Source organism: Zingiber officinale, chromosome 2A (genome assembly GCF_018446385.1).
Source record: "Zingiber officinale cultivar Zhangliang chromosome 2A, Zo_v1.1, whole genome shotgun sequence".
Taxonomy (NCBI): Eukaryota; Viridiplantae; Streptophyta; class Magnoliopsida; order Zingiberales; family Zingiberaceae; genus Zingiber; species Zingiber officinale.
The window spans coordinates 80,828,924-80,846,172 of NC_055988.1; the positions used below are offsets into that span (position 1 = coordinate 80,828,924).

A 17,249-nucleotide genomic window follows, 5' to 3' on the forward strand; every position below is an offset into this window, starting at 1 on the left:
GGTTTCTCCGCCTTCGGTAGTTACCGAAAAGGAGGGTTTTATTAGTGGAGGGTGCGTGAGTAGGTGTGGATCCTTGGACTAGTCACCTCTTGTGAGGTGGATACCAAGTAAACCAACCTTGTTACACTACAAGAAAAAAGCTAATAGACAACGCTTTTAAAGCGTTGTCTTTGTGCCTGAAAAAGCGTTGTTAAAGGCACTGTTGTTAAAAGTCTGCTCAACGACAACGCTTTTAAAGCGTTGTCGTTTGTAGCGAAGACAACGCTTTTGCAACACTATTACAACGTTTAAAAAGCGTTGTTGTTTTTTTACAAAGACAACACTTTTTGCAACGCTTTAAAAGCGTTGTCGTTTTAAAGAAAAAAATAAAAAAATTATTTAAAAATCATTATTTTTATATTTACGAAACTATTATTTTTCTTTTACCATGTCTAGATTCGAATTTTATATATAATCAACTCAGCTAATGATTTCAAACTCATACCAAAATAATAGAATTCTGACATTATAAAAGTATTCTTAAACGAAGTGTATAAATACAACACTACTTGCTTTTACAAAATGCTAATAGTAGTACACTGCAAAGTTTAAGGAGAAATATAAGCATTAAACAGCAAGAACAACCATTTGATAGCCAACCGATAATGGTTACATGTTTAGAAACACTCGATTTGAAGCCTTTGAAAGCTCTTTTATACTCGGCCTCATGGTTGGATCAAGTACCTAAAAGAATTCGAACATCAAAATCAGTACATAAGCTGAAAAATAGTACCATGAATAAAAAACCATCAACTTGAATTGAGTCCATAAATGACACATGGAGTACTGAGAATTTCTTAATTTCATGGAATAAATTCATCACATCAATAGGAAACTAAGCGCGATAAGCTACAGAGATTAAACTCTTAGTTGTGATAATTCTACTTTGTCTTCCTCTTTGATCACTCCACTCTCATAACTTCAGAATCAACCTAAAATGGAGCCATTGTTAATGTGATACCAAACAGTAATTTCAGGACCATCATAAATTATTAATTGAACTTGAACTGGATTATATAAAGCATTGCATCACAGAAATAGGATGAAACTCGTAGGAATTCTTAGTAGTTAATATAATGGAAAAGACATTTAATCAAATACTTGATGGGCATGAGTCAATGAAATCATAATGCGTGCAAATTGAAACAAACAGATTAATCTTACCCTGTAACCTCTATATGCTGCTTGGATTTTGATTGCTGAAATGTGGGCATAGTTGGGAACCGTCCTTGGTTTTCTTGCAGGCGATTTCGATTGTTGAGCCTTCTTGGGGAGCACTTGTTGCACTCTATATTGTTGGTGTTGCTCATTTTGAACATCCTCCAGTATTCGCTCAATTATGTTTTGTTGTCTATGCATTTGAATAAAGGAACCATTGTCATCATGGTTGGATTTGCTAAATCCCTACTTTTTCTTCTCTCTTTTTTGCAAACAGAAGCTTAGGCTAACTCACTTCATGTTCAATGTTGTCCCTCTCCTGTTCAGTGATTCGATGTAGATCCACATAATCTTTCCGATGCTTAGTGATGAAGTGTTCCAATTCTGAAATACTTTCAAGCTAAAAATAAGAAAATTGTCAAAACATTTATCAAATATGATAGAGATATCACGTATCCAGAGAATATCAAAGCAAGAGACTCTGCAGCTGATGTACCGTCTTAATTGCAGCTTTTTCAAATGGAGGTTTCTCCAAGGGTTTGCGCAAAATGAAGGATGCCAAGAGCGCAGCCAATTTGGCCTGTCAAAGACAATGACAAGCCAAAAAAATGTACTGTTATAGCATGGTGCCATTAAAATCTTATGAATTACATGTATCATTGTAGCAGTTTCTAGCGTATGTTGAATTGTTCTCAATTGAAACAAACTCACAAACTGTAAAACTCTGAAACATAACAAACTTGGAATTCTTTACTGTTGAGAAATAGCAATTACAATTTAAGATATGCATAGCCCAGAGTGAAGCAAGAAGAAAAACTCCCATGAATATTCAAATGAATGCAAGGAACACTAACACGTCAATAGGAAGAAGAAAATTAAAATAGTTTCAATCCAATAACCAACCTCGTCGTAGCCAAAAGAGAGAGCTGTCACACGGGTAGCTTCCCTAAAATCTTCGGTTCTGTCCCTACTCTTAGGCTCTTAGCCATCACATAACCTTATACCACCTAATCTCTACCTGCTCATCAACGGTTGGAAGCGATTCGCAGGAGAAACGCTGCTTGCTGGGCTTCTGCTGAACCCGAATGGAGAGGAGGCCTACGGTGATGCTTCGACCTTTGATCAGCCCAAGACAAGAGGAGGCCGTAGATCGATGTGGCTTCTGCTCAACCTGAGAGGGGAGGAGACCGCAGGCGCTATCCTTGTACAAAACAGGGAAGATCCCGGAAGTAGATCCAGGCGGCAGTGTGCCGACCATAGTGAGCAGAAGCGTCGGTGATCAGCAGGGAGGAGGCCGCAGGCGCTTGCTTAGATCCTTGTGCCGAACCACATCGAGCGATTGCTAAAACATCACATCTGCTGTTGCCCGTTCGAAGCATAAAACAACGAAACCAGGAGAACGATGAGCAGTCTACCTCAGCTAACTATGGAATTGAAGATCACCTGTTTGATTCAGAGAACGAGTCCGCAGTACTCCCCTCTCCAATCCCGTGGATATCACGCTCAGGGTCAAAGGGGAATAAGGTCGAACAGGTGGCCGGCATAAAAGGCAGTAGCATCATTCCCTCAACTCCCGCGTCCCCCACTTTGCCTTCCCCAAGGCATCTTTCTCCTTTGCCGTCGTTCTCATCCGACACGTCGAAGCCGAAGATTATCTACAAAAGCAAGGCCAGTCCGCCACCGCCGCCTCCACCCGACTACCTCAAACATGAGCACGGAAATCACGCAACAGCCAGAAGGCTCAAAGAGGAATTGAAGAACTCAAGTAGGAGAGAATGTCGGGATGCCACCAACGACATAACAAGTCCAAGGATTGAGCAGGCCGATAATTGCGGGGAGGACGTTGCAGAGGCGTCTGGTGGTGCCACAAAAGAAACGTCAAACCATGAAGCGGGAGGAGGGGAAGCGAATGAGGTGGACAAGAAGGCGGATGAGTTCATAGCAAGATTCAGAGAACAGATCAGACTTCAGAGGATCGAGTCGATCAAGAGATCCACCAAGCAGCGAAGTAACAAGAAGCAACAAGTCGTGTGAAGAAGGTGACTAGCAATTTACACGCTTGTACATAAAAGAAAGGAGCGATTGCTAAAACATCACATCGAGCGCCGTCGAGGTAGCAGCAGCAACCCTTGAAGGAGGCGGCGGAGGAAGAGGAGGAGGAAGGGGTGGCGATGGGCGTGCCAAGGTAGTGGCGCTGCCTCCTAGGGTCGGGCGGAGGGTGTGGGCGCTGGTGGTGGCCGCCGTTGGGAAGGTTGTTGGGCGTCGTCATCGCCAGCGAAATCCACCACCGCACTTCCCTATTCTTGAGAGGGGTCTGTGCGGCAGTGAAGAGAAGAAAGAGCTGCCGATCGGTGGTGAGGAAGAAGAGACGGCCGGCGGTGGGAGGTCGCGTGCCCTAGCCGCGCGAGAGGAGATGTCGTGCCCCCAGGGGCTGGATCAGATGGTAAAGTGTTGGTCTGTTTGCCGAGCGTGCGACGGTTCGAGAGTCACCAGCTGCAGCGAGGGATAATATCTCCGTCAGTTGGTTTAAAGCCTCGAACGCCAACACTTTGCCATCCCAGCATTCACCCTGATTTACCTTCCTCCTACATCACTGGGGGGCCGGCGTAGGGGGCCGCCAGGGCGGCGGATCCGCCCTTTTGCCGAGCGAGAGGAGATGTCGCGAACAGAAAGGAATCACCAGTACTGTGTCGTCCCATGGATAAAAGGAAACAAGTTTTCTCCTCCTTTAATCTGGGATGTCCATATTGTGATGAAGATGGATGAAGATCCAGCCGTCAGATCTTGAGATAAACGGTCTAGATCACTTAAGATTGAGATGATAATTTGACAGTAGACAACGCTTTTTAGAAATCGTTGTCGTAAACACTAAAAAAAAGGCTACTAGACAACGCTTTTTACGAAGCGTTGTCTTTGACCCGTAAAAATCACTAATAGACAACTCTTTTTAAAAAAGCGTTGTCTATTGATAAGAAAATAATGAAATAGACAACGCTTTTCACTAAAAGCGTTGTTAAAAAAAAATAGACAACGCTTTTTATAAAAAGCGTTGTCGTTTAAGTGTTGTAAATTCTCAATTTTCTTGTAGTGTTAGCGTTGTGTGGTTTGTTTCTTGTGTTTCCGCCGCGCATCTTTGAAGAAACAAGCAACGCCAACCACGAAGCACGCGACGAGCAATTCACCCCCTCCCCCCTCTAGCTACTTTTAGGTCCCAACATCTAGAACATGGGAATTTGAATTCAATTACAATCAACAATCATTCAAAACATAAAAACCAAAGAAGCAATCAACAATCAAAGAAATAGATCAATAATGGTGACAAAGAAGTTGCTGTTGGATACTCGAAGAAGATCGGATCTGATCAGAAGTTGGAGCTTGTTCTATCCAGATCTAATTCGGATGAAGGATGCTCAAAGATGGTAAATGGTGGCCGGATCTGAAGTGAAATCGGAACTTGTTCTGCTCAGATCTGGTCCTGATGAAGGAAGTGGTAGCAGCTTCGGTCGTGGCGAGCAGGATGGCGTCGGGGTTAATGTGCGTCGGAATTGAAGTTGCATGCCCTAGCTTCCTCCTCTAACCCGAAGAGGAAGGGGCTGTCGGATTGCGGTGAAGTGGGCGGCGATACTTGCAGTTGCGTTGGGGTAGAAAATCGTGAAGGGCAGAGTGGATGAAGAATATGGTGAGATGGAGAGGATGAGGATGTGAAGGGGAGTTCCGGCTGGCGGCGATTGATGAGCAGAGGTGGCCGCCGACCGTTGGTGAAGGAGAGGAAGTAGAGGAGAAGGCGGCGTGCGTGGCTTCTCTCTGCGTGAAGGCAGGAGAATGAACGAGAGAGGAAGAGACGAGTTTATTTCCCCAAATCTGATCCGACGGCCGTGATCAATCCTGATCTAATGGAGCAGCTGAGATTAAATCTGAGTGAAACCAAGGGGTTCGGGAGATAGGTAGGTGCCGAGTGAAACCAAGGGTTATATTATTCCTTACTTGATCCAACGGTTCATAACATCCCAGATTGAGATGATAACTTGATAATAGACAACGCTTTTTAAAAATCGTTGTCGTAGACACTAAAAAATTGATAATAAACAACGCTTTTCAAAAAGCGTTGTCTTTGACCCACAAAAATCACTAATAGACAACGATTTTTAAAAAAACGTTGTCTATTAGTAAGAAAATAAAGAGATAGACAACGCTTTTCACTAAAAGCGTTGTTAAAAAAACAAAGACGACGCTTTTAAAAAAAAACGTTGTCTTTTAAGTGTTGTAAAATCTCAATTTTCTTGTAGTGTTATACCTCGTGTCCCATGAAATGATACAAGGGAGTATGTATGATATGAAGCTCCTCGTCATCCAGCTCCATCTGATCGAAAGCAATTTTAGAGATGATGTTGATAAAATTATCGATGCCAATGAATACTCTCTTTACTCGATAATTGGTAATGAAAACTTTAATTACTAAAGCATCATTATGGAGGACCTCGACTCCTACCAGATACTAAGGTCTGAAATTTAGGGAAGGACTTTGCCCTCTTCCCCGACTAGTGCTAACAACATAACTTTCTAGCCTTCTTCCATAAGCCCCTCGGGCTTGAATGGAGTCTCATCCGTGGGTCCGCCCAAGATTATGTTTACGGTCCCTCGAGCATCAATCTTGTCCTTGCTTGTATCTTTTTCTTCAGCCTTCTGACCGGACCGAGAAGAGCATTGGGATTCTTTTGAAGGAGAATGGTATCGCTGACTCGCAGGTTAGTTGGCGACGACATTTGTAGGGTTCAAGAGACTTCCTCTTGCTCGACTCATTCTAATTGGCATTCTGTTGGTTAGCTATTCATTTCAATTCCCTTATATACTGTTGACAATCTCAAATGGAATGAGTGCTTGATTGATGGTAGGCATAGTACTGAGCCACCTCGGGGGATCTTTGACCGGATTTAGGAGTAAGAGTCGGGGCAACCTCCACAGCTTGTACCACTTTTTCTCCTCTCCAATTTTAATTCCCAATTTCATAAGGGTGGGGGAGGAGTTCTCCGATCTTGATGAGTGGGGACAAGAGTCAGAGTTGCCGTTTCTTTTCTTATAGTTGATTAAGCTTCCTCAACTTGAATATATTTAAATGCTCAGACTTGTAACCCTTTGAAATTGACTGGAGGCTTTTTTAACAAAAAAATCTGAAAAAATATCTATCAATTAAGCCTTAAGAGAAAGTACTAACCCACAGTAACCGACGAAGCATTCATAGTTACTCGATTAAACTATTGTAAGTATTCTTTCAGGAATTCTTTAAATTTTAGTATAAGCAAACAAATCATGTGGTGTTTTCTGATTGTAAAGTGTTGCATGAAGACGACTTTAAATTCCTCAAAGATTTGAATAAAAGAAGTAGGGTTCATTTCTGTGCTAAATTGAGAGTGTGGTTAAAAAAACTTGACACTTAATATCATTCATATACTAATGTAACAAAGAGACTTTCTCAAATTTGCAGATGTGATCTTCTGGATCTATAGCACCATTATATTTCTTGATCTACAATATCCGAAAGTGCCTTGGTAATTCATCTTGGAGGATGTCTTTTGAAAACGAAGGACCTAGAGGGGCTTTCGATTCATTGAATTCAGGGCCTTTCTCCTTTAGAAAATATGGATGAGGAATTTCACTGTAAGATTCTACATAAGGTTTTATAATGATAGACTTATCGATTGGTATGAGAGAAACAGTTTGCGGCATTCATTTATGCCAAGAGACCTTCTGATGTGCTAGTGTCGTTTCAATTGACTCAGGCGGCAATTCATTATTGGAGGATGAGAGGGTTGACCCTTTAACACCGCTAGCACCGTTACTACTAACAATTTATCTTCTGTTATCATGATGAGGACATTAAGTCTTCCGACCTCATCCATTTTCATATTCTAATTGAGATTTTAACTTAGTATTTTTCACATAGGGTGCTAATTTGATCATGCCTTTAATACCTATTATAAACACAATTATACCTCGGCAACCTGTAACAGCAAACCGATATGTAGTATTGTAGCTGGGAGACTACAACGTAACGGAGCCGGCACGTGCCATGTTACTAACGGTAACAAGCCAATTCTTTGGTTTCTTCGGACGGAGTGGGAAATTAAAAAAAAAAAAAACAACCAGATCGTGATCTTGACTTTTCGCCCTTATTTCTCAGCTACTCAATCACTTCGAGGATGTTCTTCGTAATTCTCAAGTCGCTTCGAGGACGTTGCCACTTCGCAAGCGAAGGCAAAGAGGAGTCCTCTTGGCACCGTGGGCTTCGTCTACTTCCCATTCTCGCTCTCAGTGAGGAGGGAAAACGAGGAGGAGCGTGCTTGCCTTTGGGATAGTCGGCGTGAGTCCTCTTCTGCCTCTCCCTCTCTCTCTCTGCGATCTGCCCCTTTTTTTGGTACATGAAATGAGGTTTTGTCGAGTGGAAAGTAGTAAAACTAGCTGATATTTTCTATATTGGGAAATTTGAAGGAAGAAAGAGAAGAGAGCTTGTGATAGAGGGTTCATCCCCTTCTACTGTTACTTTTTGTTGATGAACCTTCGCCGATGCAGCTTCCATCGGAAGGTAGAAGGAGTAAACAAGGGGAGAAATTTATTAATTTTATCCTTTGGTTTTCTTCCTGAATTTATCTATGCAGGACAAGGAAGATCGGTGTTGAAAGACACAAACGACAAAACCAATTTTGATTCTTCATGCTGATTTATATGATGTAAACAAGGGGAGAAAGCTTCAGCAGCTAACATCAACAACAATTAGACTCCCCTCCGTGGAAGCTTGCCTCTGTGGTGCTTCCCATCATTCCTCAGAAGAAACCCCAAGGGTTTTAGTGATCATCTGTGTGGACTGCGGAGCTGGAATATGGCAACCTCCCCTGGGCCAAAGGGGGCCCACTGCCACAATGTTGTTAGACAAAGACTTGATTTTGCTTCTGAAAACCAATCTGTAGATGAACATCCAAAGGAGGCATTCATGGAATCAAAATCTGTCATAAAGGAGAAATATAACACAGCTTCCAACTCCAGAGCTAAGATAACAGTTCAACTTGGTGAAGGATTGGAGGTTGAAGGTGAAGAATCAGAAGCAGATATTGCTTTTGATCTGAATCGTTCCAACAACCAAGTACCAGATATGTACATAAGGCTGCCAAAATATCCAACTCCTATTCATCATTCTAGAAGAGAATTATTGAAGAAAAATTGGAAGCATCTGGCTAGAATGGCTGGCAAGGCAAATAGTACAGATAAAACCCACATTGTTGAGATATCAAAACAGAATAGCATTCAGAGTCATGTAAAGTTAGATGGTGATACAACTTTAGTGCGAGGGGAAATGGAGAATGAACAAGCTAAAAGTTGTTATAATCATGTTGACAATGCCCGAAGAGGTTGCAGATATCCAATTTCAGGTGATAAAGGCTCTATGCAGACACACGCCAGCAATATTCCACAATTTCCACTGGAATGTAAAAGGAGGAGAACCATGCTAATGCACAATGTGGAATTTGGTCAAATGACACGAGTCTCCAAATCATGTAGCTTTGTAGATGAACAAAAGCTGGTACCGTTGGGTGATTTACAAACCTCAGATTTCATGTTGACCTTTGGTCCCATCAAATGGGTGACAAAGAAGAGATCAAAGGTGCCTATTCGAGTCCCTAAGCCGGTTCTCGCTGAGATAGTTGCAGGCTACAAAGATCTTTTGCAAAACCTTAAAAGCAGACACCAGGCATGCATCAAAGCCTTGTTCGCAGATACTCGTGTGAGAATGAAAACAGGAAAACGAACAATAAGGAAACATGTTCATCACCAGCAGTGAATGTTTTCATCTCATGGATTACATGCTTGCACTAAAACGATAAATGATGCACCACAATTGTAGACGAGTGGTAGAATTTTCTATGGATTGTTATCTTATACAATTTTAAGCTTGACAGGTTGTGGTTACATGGATAGTACATGTCAAGCCAATTGCAATGCATCTTTAGAGTCAATGGGAGAGTTAACGTTGGAGTGAATAGGAGAATAAAAGGAAGGTTTTGGTGGCATTTCCTTGTCACTGTTTCTTCCTTCCAACATTTCAATCACCTTGGTCATGGAAGGTCTGTTTGCCGGCAGAGTTTGGATGCACCACAAGCCGACCACTATCATCTACCTTGCAATTTCTTCTGTTTCAACTATTATATTGTATGCTTGAAGATCTCTATCTTGATCAAGATGCTCGTAAACCCAGTGTGGAAAATAAACATCACTAGTTCTGTCTGCACATGCCTTCACATTCTTTTTTCCACCAGCCGTTTCCAAGATCATCATCCCATAGCTATAGACATCAGATTTTGTGGAAACTGCTCCAAAATATCTTGAAATTACTTCAGGTGCAATGAATCCTATTGTTCCTCTTGCATCGGCCATGGAAAGTATACTTCTTTTTTTTTTTTTTGAGGGCACAACTTTGCTAATCCAAAATCTGAATTTTTGGGGCAAAGCTCCTCGTCTAGTAAAATGTTGCGTGGCTTTATATCAAAATGTACAATGCACATGCTGCATCCATAATGAAGGTACTCTAATCCTAGGGTAATACTAATTGCTATTTGGTATAGTTTGTCCCAACCTAGTGTTAATTTTGGCTTCTCAGAGTAAATGTATTTGTCTAAAGATCCATTGGGCAAGAATTCGTAAACTAGAGCACGTTGTTTACCATCGAAACAAAAGCCAAGTAGACTAACAGCGTTGGCATGAGAAGTCCTGCCAGTGCTAATGACTTCTTTAATAAATTCTGCTCCATTCTCTGTGAAGTTGCTCCGATTTTTACTGACACCAAACGACCATCTTGGAGTGTACCTTTGAACACGCTTCCATTGCCTCCTTTCCCGAGTTTTTCATGGAAAGATTTGGTGATCTTTTTCAAATCTGAATAGCTGTATCTGTTAGGTGCAGGGGAACCATATTCTGCAAGCATAGTTTCAATCTGTTGTGTGTTCTTTGATTTGTACAAACAATTTGTAATTTTTCCAAATCCTTTTTAGCATAGAGGTCTACCATGAGGATGAATAAGATGCGGCCGGCTACACCTGGGACTGAACCAGCAAACATATTTTAACTTAAATTTGTAAGGTTTGTCCTTTCAATGAATACATTGTTGTGTTTTTTTTAACTACATATAGCGACAAGGTTATGGTTTAACATAAGGAGAATAAATTAATGCAAATTTCTTGAAAGGTATGTTAGGTGTCGAATGTTGAAATATGAGATTGGATTATCTGTTTCTAAAATTTCCAGTTCCCATGTTTTACTTGTTATCCCAGTCCATTGCCGGCGGCATCCGGCTATCGGTAAGATCAAAATTATATTCTAGGGGAAGGTGAACCCAAGAGGATCGCCGTCAGTGTAAATCGGCGGCGAAATCTGGCCGGATCCAAACAGGAGCTTAGATTGATGGTAGAGGAAATCTTGCTCAGATCCGGTTAGATTCTGACGTCGATCGTGCCGATGACGATCTTCTGGAATTCATCTTCTCCCTAGGATATAGTTTTGATCTGGTTGATGACCAGAGGCCGTCAACGGTGGACTGGAGTGACGAATAAGATACAGGGACAAGAAAAAGCATTTCAATCTTTTAGTTAGAATGAATCTTGTGTTCTTTTAGGTCTGGATATTAACCTCTAACCTTGGGTATATTGGTTTAGCTGATTTAGCCTTTCCTCTTTGTCCTGCACTTCTCGTTTTTGTCTTATTTTTTTTTTATCTGGTTGTCTTTGGTGTTTAAATACATTACAAACATTTTTTAACATATAATTGACCTTTATAGCCATAACCAATGATCCAAAATTATGTTTTCTTGGTCTATGATAAATTATATTCTAAAAACCTGATAGAAACAGGTAGAACCAACAAACCCAAAAAAAAAGTTACATACAATACCTAGTGCTGTCCTTTTTTGTTTTTTTGATTTTTTTTTTTTTTTTTTTTTTTTTGCATAAAGTGCTTTTTAACATAACTGATATATCTAGTGCTGCTGCGACGATATAATTTTATAAAAGTACATAAGTTTTACTTTCAAAACTACATGAAAACCAATGCCTCCCTGATCCATCCTAAATCACGAGTGATTATTAGTTATTAATTTTAACCCTAAAATCACATATGATAATACTCGATACTTCAATCATCACACCATGCATCCCAAAGAGACAGTTTTACTTTCAATACTAGATTGTAGATACAGTTGCGATTCTGAGTTGAGAAAAGCACATAGCACCAAGAACATTCTGTATAGTGGTATAGTGTTAAAGATGGCCCCCTTTTTTCTAAATTTTACGACTGAATCTTAAAAATCTCAAGTTTCTGCAATCTGCATAGTGGAAGCTAGATGGAATAAACACATGTATCAACTGCAGAAAACAGTAAAGTTTTTTTTTTTTTGATAACTTAGTTCCATTGTTTAGCACCACAAAGTTCTTGCAATTTTATATTGTAGTGAGACAATTTATGAAATTCTTGACGCTCATAAAATATATATACTACAAGCATGCCTTATGCTGTTCTGAGATGATTTGGAAATAAAATGGAGGTGACTGAACCATCTTGGTAGTAACAAGTCTGGGAGAAGTTGTACACACAAACCCCACCGGACTCTTGGCAAGCTCTGCACCACTCTTGGACTTCGCCGTCCATCTCACAGTGAATCCGTTATACATGCTGCAAAGGTTGGAACCGCCAACCTAGCGGCCCCCTCACCTCGGCCCCACAAGTATGAGAGGGAGTAAATCACGATGAATACGGGCCCAGCTATAACAGTGAATCCGTTATACAGAGCTTCCATAAGGTTGATGTTCCTATTCATCAGTTGCTCGACTGTCATCTTGTCCATGAGATACTGATAACATCAGCTGCCTATGCCCACTTCCTGAGGCAGGCTAGCAGTCCCTGTCGTCGAGATGTACGTGTATGTCAGGACTGTACTTGGATCGTTTAAGAAGCAGCTATCCACCATGGTTTGGAAGCTTGAAAATTTTTTAGAGCAGTGGAAGAGGATGGCGCTGAGATCAAGATCAGTGATCTCGAAGAGTAGCGGATCAACAATAATATCCCCAAGCGGTATGCAAAAATGTGCAGCAGCACCAAAGAAAAGCTATTTCGGTTGATAAAGAAAATCCTTGTCGAAGAGGGTGAGCATGCTTTCGTAGTAATCGATGGCCCGCACAACGTAGGTTTTGTTGTTGCCAATGGAAATTGTGATGGCAGAGTTGGTGTTGTAGGATCGAAAGCGCTAGAGGATAGACAGGGAAGGGGATGGATGAATAGTGCTCATGTTTTTTTTTTTATATTTTTCGTTAAAACTATTGAGAGTATGCAGGGGAAATAAAAGAGTTAAGAGAAGAACAAAGAAGACAATACTAACACGTTTTTACTTAGTTCGGAGCTTGTGACGACTCCTATTCCAAGATTCGTAATCATCGATCGCTTTTATTGGGAAATTCAAATGATTTGAAGAATCATAAAAGAGATCTTGATTACAATGTAAATGCTTATACTATAAAATTTACTGACAACTAAAGATTCGGAGATTCATTCTTTTGATCGTCGGAGCAACATTACAGCTATAAGTACCTCGTGGTAGTTTTGATATGATCAACCAATTCAAGTTAGGTCTTCTTGTGTTTTAACCCTTGTATCTAAGTGTGCAGGAACTTAGGAGCACAGGAAGTTGAGCGAAAGATGCAGCTAGCGAGAAGGACGACACGGGAGAGAGTCGATGGACTCGGTGGGTTCGAGGGACGAGGTGCTGCGAAAGAGTACGCTGGTTGACGAGGAGCGTGTTGCATTTCTAGGAACGAGAATCCGGAGTGGAAGATGGGTTCAGGTAAGCTCTATTCCAGATGATCGAAATCATCCAAGCGAACGGAGTACGTTGGCAAACGAGAAGGAAGCGCACGACGGTTTTGAGGGACGAGAAGCCGGAGCGGAAGATTACTCAAGAAGGCCAGAAGATGGGTTTGGGTGAGTCATATTCCGGATGGCCGAAGTCACCCAAGCGAGCGAAACCGGAGCGAAAGGCCCGGACCGAGAAGTCAGCTGGGAAGTTGACTTGGTCTGGGTGTTGGATCACCTGGGCGCCCTCAGTGCGCCTCGCCCCATGGGAGCTGGAACAACACCATCTAGGTGCCCGAAATTGAAAGTTTATTAAAACACGAGTTGTCATGATCCGGTACGATGGGGATCAAATTTTACCCCCCTCTAGGCGCTTAGAATCCTTCTAGGTGCCCTAATTAAGGCTATAAATACAGCTCTGATCCAAGAAGCTAAACACAACACTTGTAATCAATTCTAATTCAGTTTAGCTTTGTAATTGTGATATTTGACTTCTGTAAGAGACTTCTCCACTCAGAGGAGATTTTAGTGAGCTATCAACTTCCTTGAATTAGCAATCCCTTGATTGCAAACCAAGTAACTCTTTCTGTGCCTCTTCTTTCTTTAATTAGCTTATTAATAAATTTTATGCAAGTGTTAGTTTAATCAAGCTGTAAAGATCGAGAAAGGTTCATTTTTTATTTGTAAGGCTATTCACCCCTCCCCCCCCTCTCTCTATCTCTCTAGCTGGCTGCTAAGGGATCTACAAGTGATATCAGAGAAAGGGCTCTTCAGGAGGACTAACCGCCAATCGAAGCAAAAGAGATGACCGGACTAAACATCTACCACCAATATTTGAGGGGGAGTTCTCATTCTTGTTAGAGTGTATACTAAAAGCCTAGCTTTTGTAAACATTTATTTTTGAAATAAAAGAATCACATTGGTCAATATCTGTATTTATTTGTTAAATGTAATTGTTCAATTAATTTATATAGTAGATAACATGGAGTATTGTGTCACACTCAGAAGATCATATTGTCGGTTCTCTATAAATTATAAACAGTTGCTCACGACTAAGATGGAAAGGAACAAACCATCAGAATAGTCGTAGTGTAATTAAGTATTAATTTATCTTAACTAATAAATTACACTGATACACTTTAAGTGTATTGAGTAGGACTATTTAGGTAAGTTCTTTTTGTACTGACTTAGTAAAAGAACTAGACCTTAGTTATTATGGAAGTGTGTGCTTTTAATCCTAATATAATAACAAGCACATATATTTAATATTTATTTCTTTGACTTATCAAAGGGTGAGGTTTAGCTCGATAAATCAATATGCCCGATAAGTTGGGAAATGATATTACTTATAGTGTGTGTTGTTGATTATAGAAGGAATCTATGTCCTAGTTATCTAGGTTGAGAATGTCCCGAAGAGGAGCTCATAAGGATTGCCATGTTAAACCCTGCAGGTGGACTTAGTCTGGCATGACAATGAAGTTGAGTGGTACTACTCTTGGAGCTAGATATTAATTAAGTGAGTTGTCAGTAACTTATTTAATTAGTGGACGTTCGTAATCTTAAACATAGGGAGACTAACACACTCATGATAAGAAGGAGCCCATAATGTAATTTGGGATTGGTGCGGTAGTGCGATAATAACTCTCTAGTGGAATGAGTTATTATCAATGAACTTGAGTTTTGTGTTCAGGGCGAACACGGGATACTCAAGCTTATCGGAAGGCCAAAACCAATTTCTCCTTTAGGTCCCTGTCGTAGCCTCATTATAGCCTCAAGTTCATCCAAATGTAAGGCTCTTCTTGGTGTCCAAGAAGTGGGACGGTCCAATGCTTGGTGACCAAGCAAGGGTCGGCCACATCCTCTTCTATAGGGGTCGGCCCTTTGCTTGGTGACCAAGCATGAAGAGGCCGACCATAATATTCAAACAAGGAGGGTTGTTTTTGAATTTTTAAAATCTCCTCTTTGTAGAAAAATATAAGTTTTAAAAGACATATTTTAATTTTAAAAACTTTCCTTATTTGAATTTGGCCACATGTTTTAATAGAGAATTTTAAAAGTTTTAAAACTTTCCTTTTTTAACCATCCTCATGGTTTAAGAAAAAAAAGGAAGATAAGTTTTAAAATTAAAATTTTCTATCATCATATTAAAAAGAAAAATTTTAAGAGAAGTTTTAAATTTTAAAACATTGTTTTAATTTTTAGAACTTTCCTTTTTTAACTCCTACTTTAGGAAAGAGAGTTTGTAAATTTTATAAGAAGATTTCTTCTTATAAAATTTAAAAAAATATATTTCCTTATTCCTCTTGATGAGGTGGCCGACCACCTTGCTTGGTGCCCAAGCAAGGGGCCGGCCATATTAAAAATAATAAAATCATCAAATTTATTTTTGGTGATTGATTCAATCAAGAGGAAAGAAAAGGAAAAATAAAATGGGAAAAGGAAAAACTCTTGGATGATTTTATTTTTTTGTAAAAAGTTTTTCCTTATTTGCCTTGGGCAAGTAATATAAAAGAAGGGGTGAGGGGGCTTCATGAGACACAATTCTTATTCTCTTGCTTGGAGATTATCAAGTGACCGACCCCTCTCTCTCTTCTCTTTTCCCTTTTGCTCTCTTCTCTATGGTGGTGGTGGTGGACGGATTTTAGAAGAAGAGGAAGAAGCTTTTGGGTGGTGTTCATCTTGGAGGATCGTCATCCACACGACGTCCAAGGCACGGCGAGGGATACGACAGAAGATCTCGAGGTCATTAGCTTACAAAGAGAAGGTATAACTAGTAATTTTCTTCCGCATCATACTAGTTATTTTCTTTGTAAGAATTCTAAATACAAAAGACAATTAGATCTAGTTTTTTTGAATTTATTTTTCGAGTTTGTGTTTTCTTCTTTTTCGAATTAGTGATTCGATTGTTCCTTTTGGTTAACCTAGAGTTATTTAAGGAAATAAATATTAGCTTTCCTTAAAAGGCTTTGCCTAGGCGGTGGTGGTTGCTCTCATATCCAAGAAGGTCATGTGTCTCGCCATGCAGTCCTGGAAGCCGATTTTAGAAATTAATATTTATGGAATTAATAACTTAGGTAGATTTGAATCAATAGTGTTAAGTTCCGCTTGCGATTCAGATCTAAACACCATTAAGAACAGATAAGTTAAATTTGGAATCAATGATGTTAAGTTCCGTCTGTGATTCCTAATTTAACTTCTAAAGAACACAATAGGTTATTTAAGGAAAGGTTCGACACTTGTACAAAATTTTTTATACAGTGAAATCGGTACGTTTTCCTAGGACTAACCAACAATTGGTATCAGAGCTAGGATTTGCCTCTGTGTGTTTAGAATTCAAATAGGTTATACACATGTCATACATAATTTAGGCAGGATAATAGTAGGATGTGTTAACTCTTTAGTTGTAGGCTCCAACTATTATGACTTATAGATGTTGTGTGTGATTGGACCCTTGGACATGTCAAGGGCAATATTTTGTGTGTGCATGATTGTATGTAACTAATACAGCAAGAGCTATATTAGCCCTAGGATTTTAGAATTTTATTTTCGATATAGATTACATGTACATTTCCTCGTGGAATATAGGATCGATATATGTAAAATTCTATTTTTGTCGCGGATCGGATTCTTGCGAGGCGTGGTACTTATGGAGGACCAGAGGCGCAGCGGAATAAGAAGCAAGATGGATGCGACAACTCGACCCAATGGCGGTGGCTAAAGATGGCAACAGCTAGGGTTGGAGCACATGGAGGACAGTAACAGAAAAAATCCATAATAGTTGGAAAATAATTTCCATATTTATTGCTTTTATTTACTATGATGTGTGAGTATGCATGTGATGTATGCTAGGATAATTTAAAATTCCTCACTTCAAATAACTAAGTGGGAGAGGGATTTATTTTAATAAATTCCACGGTCTCCATTACTGGTTTGTAAGTGATGCAAACAAACTTGCGCGTTGGCTCTGAGTGCCTTCCTCCATATCGGATGAGTTTGTTTGCGGATCACTAGATCAAACTTCCATTTTGGATGACTATAGGAAATTAATTAAGAGCGTGTGATCTTCCCCATCGGAAGGGACATAATCTTATTAATAGACTTAGTGTCAAGTAATGGTGTACACTTAGGCATGTCTAATAATATCCTCCCCATCGGAGTCACTGCTATTA

General features: G+C 40.2%; 2 protein-coding genes and 1 pseudogene across 5 annotated transcripts; 2 read left to right on the forward strand and 1 right to left on the reverse strand.

Annotated features, from left to right (window-relative positions):
- The first annotated feature begins 2,599 nt into the window (after positions 1-2,599).
- On the forward strand, positions 2,600-3,343 carry LOC122043729. Its single transcript, XM_042604323.1, has 2 exons — positions 2,600-2,606; positions 2,654-3,343. The coding sequence occupies exons 1-2, from the start codon at positions 2,600-2,602 to the stop codon at positions 3,229-3,231; spliced, it is 585 nt and encodes a 194-aa protein (XP_042460257.1). The 3' UTR covers positions 3,232-3,343.
- Positions 3,344-7,362: 4,019 nt separating this feature from the next.
- On the forward strand, positions 7,363-9,819 carry LOC122041336. 4 transcript variants are annotated; one of them, XM_042600979.1, is made up of 3 exons: positions 7,363-7,609; positions 7,684-7,777; positions 7,851-9,819. In XM_042600979.1, the coding sequence occupies exon 3, from the start codon at positions 8,072-8,074 to the stop codon at positions 9,026-9,028; it is 957 nt and encodes a 318-aa protein (XP_042456913.1). In that variant the 5' UTR covers positions 7,363-7,609; positions 7,684-7,777; positions 7,851-8,071; the 3' UTR covers positions 9,029-9,819. The 4 variants fall into 4 exon arrangements, with proteins under 4 accessions (XP_042456913.1, XP_042456912.1, XP_042456911.1 ...); XM_042600978.1 differs by having other exon boundaries at positions 7,363-7,555; XM_042600977.1 differs by having other exon boundaries at positions 7,363-7,777.
- LOC122041335 lies at positions 9,172-10,168 on the reverse strand (annotated as a pseudogene).
- Between the last annotated feature and the right edge of the window lie 7,081 nt (positions 10,169-17,249).

What these genes read in the sequence shown, in the direction of transcription:
- LOC122041336 (XM_042600977.1), top strand. Translation starts at nt 8,072, where the DNA reads ATGGCAACCTCCCCTGGGCCAAAGGGGGCCCACTGCCACAATGTTGTT.